Source organism: Colossoma macropomum, unplaced genomic scaffold (assembly GCF_904425465.1).
Source record: "Colossoma macropomum unplaced genomic scaffold, Colossoma_macropomum, whole genome shotgun sequence".
In the NCBI taxonomy this organism is placed as follows: domain Eukaryota; kingdom Metazoa; phylum Chordata; class Actinopteri; order Characiformes; family Serrasalmidae; genus Colossoma; species Colossoma macropomum.
This window is the reverse complement of record NW_023494792.1, coordinates 270,515-279,267: the sequence shown is the minus strand read 5'-3', so window position 1 is coordinate 279,267 and position 8,753 is coordinate 270,515. Positions and strand designations below refer to the sequence as shown.

The window sequence follows — 8,753 nt, the reverse complement described above, 5'->3', positions numbered from 1 at the left end:
TGCTGAGAACACAAGTAAATGCTTCTCTGTATCCTAAGAAGGAGACACTTTCTAAAACTATACATTGCTCGAAATAAAGGTACTCGGCAGGTATGTTTCGTTTATCAAAGTACAAACAATGTAAATGTTCCCTCAAAGGTTCAACAGTGGTTTTTACGTCCAATTGTGTACCTTAAATAAGTTTTTCCAGGTGAAAAGCATGTATTTGTATCTTTTCATAACTTACGTTTCAAAACAGAACAATGAAATAAAAAGGCTGGAGACGAGACAGGCTGCATGGAGTCTGTACAGCTTAAAAAATATAATTTCATTATGGTACAGTTATGTTCCCTGACTAAATGTACTAAATGTCCCACCCCAGTGACAAGAGGGATACTGCCTCAGTGACAGTTTCAGACCTTTTTTTCTGATAGTGCACTGTACCAAAGTTCTTGGACCTCATCTACCAAGGCAATAATGAAAACAATTATTCTAAATGATGGCACATTAGGGTCAGGTACAAATGTAGCAAGAATTATGTTTTTTTTGTTTTTTTTTTTTACTTTAGCAGGTTTCACAAATACATTTACGGTATTTTGCAGATGCTCTTCTTCAGAGTGACTTGGGTGTTACCCACTACACCACACCATTCAAGGTCAATTTATGGTGCATTTAACCTTGAGTTACTAGAAGTTTTTCTTTCTACTAGAGGTATTTCTTACATCTCAAACCACAGATACAAGAATTTGGAGCTTTCTTGAATCTTTGCATTTCTCTAGGAATCCAGGTCATTTAAAAAGTGTCTCAACAGTAACAGAACAGTAAGACCAAATTGGATTGACATATTCTTTACCACCTTTCCTGACAAAAGTGCTGAATTTTTCCTACAAAGCCAACTTTTTCTGTAGATGTCTATAAAGAGGGACATAACTTTTGAACGTTTTCCATCCTCACTCATTCCATGACTATTATCAAGCTTATATGCCATCATACACTTTGGACAAACAGCATACTGCAAAAAACTGCTATGGATGATGCTGACCTATTGCATAATGAGAACAGAGTCTTTGATATCACTAGAGAATGCAGAGATAGAATCAACAAAGAGGCTATTTGCAGCATTTATTTTGTCTGCAAAGCCAACTTTGCAGAAGTTAATGTAATTGCTTTTTTGCTTACCATAAAGCAACAGACATCTGCTCACCTTCCACTGAGTCAGATTGTAAAGCTGGTGGAGGAGGGATAATAATATGGGGTTGTTTTTCAGGGGTTGGCCTAGGACCCTTAGTTCCAGTGAAGAAAATTTGTTCTAAACACAAACAAATATCAACAGATTATTTAAAAGTGCCAAAGACTGTGTTTAAGATTTTCAGGATTTAATCTTCTGGTCTGATAACAACTGTGCTGTGTAGAACAGACATGCAGAGGTTACTGGGGAGAGGTTTCTAGCACCTGCACCCAGTAACTTGTCAATATTTCTCTTCTTCTCCCCTCCTCTTGACACCACCAGATGAAGAAGTGCAAGTCATAGATTCACATGACACAGAGCATACTTCCTGGGTTGCTTCAGACACTGCATGCTTGGAAGGAGGCTTAAATGTTTATTGAGAATGCCTTCTTGCAAAGCTGCTAACGTCAAATATATCTCTTCAAGTCAGGTGATGTGCCAGACAAGCATTAGACTATGTATGCTAGTCATTTTTGAGATTCCTTTGGACATAAAATTATACAGTTTATAACATTTACACACAGATCTTTGAGGAAGATTTTTGCTGCATCTTAAAATATATAGATAGTTACATTTGAAAATAAATACATTTCAAAAACCTCAAATATTTAAAGTTTTGGGCCCCTTTAGCAGCCCTAATCAAAATCATGTATTTTGTTATTTTAATTTGACACAGTATTATGTTTTTACCTCCCTCTTAATGCATGTGTGTGTCTTTAAATTTGAATGTGTGAAGCTTCTCCCACACTTTGAGCAAGAATACTGTTCCTCTCCTGTGTGAATGCACTGGTGTATTACAAGAGTACATCTGTCAGTAAAACTCATTTCACAGTCTGGACAGTGATACGGTTTCTCTCCTGTGTGAATGCGCTGGTGTGTTTTGAGAGTACCACTTTCTCTAAAACTCTTCCCACACTCTGAGCAGTGATAGGGTTTTTCTCCTGTGTGAATGCGCTGGTGTCGTTGGAGGTTACTCTGTACAGCAAAACTCTTCCCACAGTCTGAGCAGTGATATGGTTTTTCTCCTGTATGGACGCGCTGGTGAATTTGGAGATGATTCTGTATAGCAAACCTCTGTCCGCACTCTGAGCAGTGATATGGTTTTTCTCCAGTATGAATGCGCTGGTGAGTTTTGAGGGCACCACTCTCTCTAAAGCTCTTTCCACAGTCTGAGCAGTAATAGGGTTTTTCTCCTGTGTGAATGCGCTGGTGTACCTGGAGATCACTCTGTCTAGTAAAACTCTTCCCACAGTCTAAGCAGTCATATGGTTTTTCTCCTGTGTGAATGCGCTGGTGTGCTTTGAGGGTACCACTCTCTCTAAAACTCTGTCCACACTCTGAACAGTAATACGGTTTCTCTCCTGTGTGAATGCGCTGGTGTCTTTGGAGAGAACTCTGTACAGTAAAACTCTTCCCACACTCGGAGCACTGATACGGTTTCTCTCCTGTATGGATGCGCTGGTGTATCTGGAGATTACCCAATTGATTAAAACTCTTCCCACACTCTGAACAGCGATATGGTTTTTCCCCAGTGTGAATGCGCTGGTGTTGTTGGAGAGAATTGTGTTGATTGAAACTTTTTCCACAGTCTAAGCACTGATACGGTTTCTCTCCTGTGTGAATGCGCTGGTGTGTTTGGAGATTACTCTGTCTAGTAAACCTCTTCCCACACTCTGAGCAGTGATATGGTTTTGTTCCTGTGTGAAGTTGTTGGTGTCCTTGGATTTCATGCTTCCCACAATCGGAGCATTTGTCAGATTCCTCTCGTCCTGTATTTTTCTGTGTTGACCTATGAGATGTGTTAGAGTGGAGAGTAGCAGAGGTACTGCAGCTTGCAGACACCATATCCTCACGTTTAATCTCTCCTAATTTCAACATTGTGACGACGTAGTTCCCTTGATGACGGTTCTTGCGTTTGTGGAAATAACCCAATAAACTCAGTAGGAAAGTGGACACAATGAGCACGTCTGCAAATAGAGGTCATTCCTTTCTGTTGGAGAATAAAAGAAATAAATTCATTATCAAACACAAAAGTTGACATTTGCATTGAAAAAAACAAACAACTGTTCTGGATTCGTAGTGGTACGCGACTGATGACGGCATGTAGCCATGCAAACGTTAGCATGGTGACAGTGTTACCAGCAAAAATAGATGGTTATTTGAGGATACTTTCAGCAGTGCTGAGTGTTTATTTAATGTAGGAAAAGACAGAAGGAGTTCAACGAGATGTTAAGCTCCCCACAAACTGACATCTGGTTTATTTCACTGCTGCATTTAATGACAAAAGTTGGAAGAATTTAACTCTTGAGAGAATGTTCTGCTTACCGCTTCTGCAGACTATTGCCACTGGTGGTGGCAAAATTTTCAACCAATTTTCAACCTTCAGCTTCACTGAAAAACAATGGAATATCTGTTATGCTGTTGTCTGTGTACTGTTAACATGTGACCGCAGCATAATTGTTCTTGTTAAGTTACTTTTAAAAGTTAGCTTCCTCTACAGACAACTCTGATAACATACTGTTAGCTTACTGTTTCACATGTCTTGCAAACAGCTACAGTCCATGTAAACAGGCCAACCAGTCTTTTCGAAGTGGAGCATATACCTCAGGTGGTTTAACACACAACTCAGATGTGAACATCTTCCAGGAGCTTATCAGTTACAGAGAGTGAGTGTTAATATTTGGGGTAGGAATTAGTTTACATTGCGCAAAGAGATGACACAGCATCTTTCATGGTGATGTCACTTATGCCAGAGAAATTTGTGTTGGCAGAAGAGATACCAGGGTGTTGCTGATTTGTGAAGTGAAGATCACTCACTGAGAAAACTCTGAGGACATTTACCAGGACCTGGCTAACAAGACATCCTCTTTTGAATGGACCATCACCATGGTCCTCAATGTGAGCCAGTCCTGGAGGTATGCCCAACCAGAGAATGCACAGACACATACCTGTTTTTATACTGGCCTAGTAAAGGTAGATGAATATTTCTCCTTTGTAAACTAGGGTGCGTCTTATTAGATGGTTTGATTGTCTGTCAGTTACAGCAGCTGTGCTTTGTGGAGGCATATGTATTGCACTTACATGATCCAAAGGCAAAATGCAGTCATCTCTAATATAAGCTTCTGCAAAGAGACTTGCATCCCAGAAAAATACTGTAGTATGTTCGAGAAATGTTGGTAAAATGTTAGTCTAGATTATTGTTCTTCATTATTTATTCATTGGGTTTTTCTGATAAGGACTCTTTCCCTGCAGGGAGATACGGTAGAACACGAAGAAGCTGACAGCTAAGCGAATAAGGCGTAAAGTGTTAGAGAAAACTCTGTATGAAATAACTGTAGCCATAACATCTGGTTAATAGAGCACTACGACAAGCGCTTAGAATAATGGTGAATGCTACAATATTATTTACAGGTCCAACCACAACAAACCCTGGTTCTCCATGGAGCTTGGGCAACTTTGTACAGCCAAGGAAGAAGCCTACAGGAGTGGTGGTCATTATTTATTCAAAAGCAAAAGGAATACACTCAACAAGGCAATCAAGGCTGCCAAATGCAAATATAGAGATAAACTAGAACAGCAATTCTCCTTTGACGAAAAATCCTCTAGGAGACCCCTGACCATTACTAACTGCAAACCACAAGCTGCAAGTTCTTCAGAAGACCTACTCCCAAACCAAATGAACAACTCTTTCCTTAGGATTTAAAAAAAAAAGCAATAGTTTATATCCACACAACTTCCAGCTTAACTGAAGTAAATCTGCATCCAGTCTGTAGACATGTCTACTCTCATCTCTGCCTGTTCTCCCATGCATAGCACCTACATAACCCTTTCCTACCATCCTCTTTTATCACCATCAGCGAACATGAAGTCAGCTGTATGCAGAGGATATAGAAGATCAGGAAAGTGGCCAGCCCTGATGCTGTATCATCTGCAACAGTCAGGCACTGTGCTCAACATGTATACTTAATTTCTGATGGTCTCTAATGATTTCTTCAAATCAATCTCTGGCCCAGTGTTTTTCCTTGTTTAAAACCTGTCGTTATACTAGATCCTAAAAAGCAGAACATTTCCTGAATGACTATAGATCAGTTGCCTTTAGTTTGAGTATAGTACAATACAGTATGGTATAGTCAGTATAGTCAAGTCCTTTAAGAGACACACCATTACCTTAGTGTACCTTAGAACCTTAACTGGCACCCTCCAGGATCTTCTCTATTTGGCATCACCAGTTGGAGAGCTAACAGTTGATTCTATTAGTCTGGCTCTGCACTACATTTTGCAACATCTGGACAGCCCTGATATGTGCTGTCTGTGGACTTAAGCTCTGCTTTCATTCCTAACATTCTCCTAAAAAAATTAGGCAGCTCAGTGCCTTCTGTCTGCTAGTTGATCAAAAAATTCATGTCTAATAGGAAAAAGTAAGCCACGGTGATTGAACTCAGTGCTTCACATTCTACAGTTCACGGCAAGCTGTAGTAGTCATTCTGTTACAGGGTTTAGGCCATGCAGAGACAGTATGTATCACACAAGCCTCGAGAAACCTTACTAATGCTACCACCCTTTGTTTTGGTGTGAGAATTTATGAAAAAACACTCAATAACAAATGCTGTTTACTTTTTTTCAATATCCACTTCAGAGCCATCATATTTATGTTTAATACTTTTTAAAAAGGTAGTGGGTGTACATAAACAGGGATGCAAAGTAGGGCTGCACAATATGGATATTTAGAATAATAGATTTATTTTTAAAATAGTATGCCTGTGAGACAGTGGCACTGATGCCATGTACTGCTGTTATGAAGCACTGAAAGCAATTTGACTGCTAATAGTGCCAGCTTAGTTGGTTGCCAAATGCATACTAGGCCCTCATCAAGCATCATCTATAACAGTGTTTCTTAGCCATGGTCCTGGAAGCCTGCTGTCCATTTTTTGTGCTTCTCCTGCCTTAATACACCCACTTTAACTCGTTATTGTGATGCTAATGAGCTGATTAGTTGGATCAGGTGTGTTGAAAGCACTAAAAAGAGTAAGGCAGAAGGGTTGAGAAAAACTATATACAATATTCACTGTCCTAATAAAATCAGAACTAACAGTCTGATTATGTTAATGCAAACATATTTTTTTTGGTCCACAAAAAAAAGTTTAGATGTAAAAATAAAAAATAAGTTAAAACAGGAGTTTAAAAAAGTGGAGTACAATAAGCATAGATATTTATAGAATTTTAAGACAAAGAGACTACATTTACTGATCATTTTAGTTTAAACAATTTCATTTAAACTATGTTATTGAAATGAAACAGAAATTAAAATGAATTAAATCAAAAAAGTGATTACAACACAAATATTATTTAGTGCTGTTCATCTCAAGCTGTGGACAGCATGTTTTTTGACATTTAAATAACCTAATTTAATTGCTATCCCAATTTCAGCTCAACAGTAGTTCACATGCTGTTTAAAAATGCAAGATCAAGTTTTTAGTTTGGGCAATATGACAATGTTATGGAGGTGTATTATGCCACAATACGCTGTCGTGGATTTCATCAGCAATCAATCAGTGAAACAATAAATATAAATGACTGTACTCATTTTTGACTATAAAAGTAGTAGATCTGGAGTGCTGATTAACTGATATAACTACAGTGGAACTACTTAGTCCATCCAGCGTCTATTAGCATAGGATTGGAAGTTTGTTAGCCTCTTATTCTCCAGGGTATATCTTGGTTTTTCCATCTGAATTTACATGACCAAATCGTAAGGCAAATTATTCATTAACTGCATGTTATATAAATAAATGTATATTTTATTTATTTATTTTCATGTAAAAGCTCCTGTCATATTAACAGAACGTGTTTTATGATCATACACATATTACTATATGCTTACAATTTATTACTGAAAGCCAAAAATCTTAGAGACTCTTTATATTTTTTTATAAAAATAATTTTTACAGAGCAGATCACTGAAAAGACGCCATCTGTTTATAGTTTATAGCCCAGATTTGTGGAAAAATTGGTCGACATTCAGTAGAAAAAAAATTGTTCAGGTTCTTTTATTATAAGGGTTTAAAACTACATCACCCATCTATTTGACTGGAAAGAAGACAGCTCTCATATGACCCCCACCTTTAGAATGTAGCTTATGAAATATGAAAGTTATGAAGAATATGATGAAGTGCGTTTAAGTTAACACTAGTTAACACTCAATTCAAGTTTTCTTCAACCCAGCTGGGAAACATTATTATTGCCAAAGATAATCTCCGCTCACCCCCAGAATCTCGGAGCTAAGAGCCAACAATAGCCTCTCTGATAGCTCACAAATTTCAGATATTTTACATATTTTACATCTTACTTTGCAAGAAAAGAACTTTCCCCTCAAATGTTTGTAAGAGTGAATTACAAAGACGAATTAAACAGAACAAACACAGTGTAAACAGTGATAATCAATGCTTTACCAGAACAGCCGCTCCCGTTTCTTCTTCTTCTCTGCTTTATTGGCTTTGGAAAAGCACAGTCATAGAACTGGCGCCCCCAGCTGGATTGCCGAGGGCGTTGCACTTTGGATTCTTCTTCCTCTTCTTTTTTGTCTTCTTCTTCTCCTCCTTCTTGGTTTTTTAGCAGTTGACAAAGCTTTTATGTGGTACATTACTGCCACTGACTGGACTGGAGCATGGAGCACCAATATCAGTATTTAACCTTTTTCTAAAGAAGACTAAGAGGTCATTAAACCAGAAACAAGGACTGTGACGTAATGGGAAAATTATCCATTAAAAACATTCTATCAAACAACTCTGTAATTTTCAGAAACCGTTTCAACTTTCCTCACGCATTCCCCATTGTATCACTCAGCAGCTCCCCATAATCATCAGGCACCTCTTTCCTTTCGTTTTCATAGGTTTTACAATGTATTAATACATGTTCCACTGTCTCAGGCTGCTCACAATGTATACATTGACCAGTTGAAAGTTTCTCAGTCCTGAATAAAGAATGATTTAGCCTAAAATACCAAAAACGTAACCTAGCAACTACAGTACCTTTTCTTCCCTCTGCTCACAGTTGTCACTCAAGACCCTGGGTTTTGAATTTTATAAAGATGTCTCCCTCTTGTTATCTTATCCCCCATTTTCTGCCACATCTTGATAGCTTTAACTCTAATAATCACTTTTGCTTCCGGCTTGCTCAATGGTATTATACAGTGTTGTACATTTTATGTGTATCATTTCAAATACAATAACAGGCCATGGTTTCACTTGCCCACCTAGACTTTGTGAATTTGCTTTGTGGTGAACTTCTGGGCACACTTTAACCAATAACTTTAATGAAGAATGGACCTCAATAATAATGACCTTCAAGGTTCAGGAGTGGAGCTCCCCTCTGTTGGACTGTTTACACTGTAAACTGGAAATATTCAGGTGAACTTTCTGTGAATTAATTCCTGAATGGAAAAAAAAATAACTGTAAACACAAGATACTAATATTATTGTTTTTGCAATTCTATTTTTTTAATCTCTTTCTATAAACATATCAATGATATAAAAATATGAAATGTGTT

General features: G+C 37.9%; 1 protein-coding gene across 2 annotated transcripts; it reads right to left on the bottom strand.

Annotated features, from left to right (window-relative positions):
• Window positions 1–1,132: 1,132 nt before the first annotated feature.
• LOC118812777 (zinc finger protein 501-like) lies at window positions 1,133–7,802 on the bottom strand. Of its 2 annotated transcripts, XM_036577896.1 has the most exons (3): window positions 7,657–7,677; window positions 3,533–3,598; window positions 1,133–3,197 (listed from the first exon to the last, which is right to left on the bottom strand). In XM_036577896.1, the coding sequence occupies exon 3, from the start codon at window positions 3,083–3,085 to the stop codon at window positions 1,886–1,888; it is 1,200 nt and encodes a 399-aa protein (XP_036433789.1). In that variant the 5' UTR covers window positions 3,086–3,197; window positions 3,533–3,598; window positions 7,657–7,677; the 3' UTR covers window positions 1,133–1,885. The 2 variants fall into 2 exon arrangements, with proteins under 2 accessions (XP_036433789.1, XP_036433788.1); XM_036577895.1 differs by lacking the exon at window positions 3,533–3,598 and having other exon boundaries at window positions 7,657–7,802.
• Between the last annotated feature and the right edge of the window lie 951 nt (window positions 7,803–8,753).

Bases quoted from the DNA above. Each gene is read 5' to 3' on its own strand.
- LOC118812777 (XM_036577895.1), bottom strand. From the start codon at position 3,085: ATGTTGAAATTAGGAGAGATTAAACGTGAGGATATGGTGTCTGCAAGC.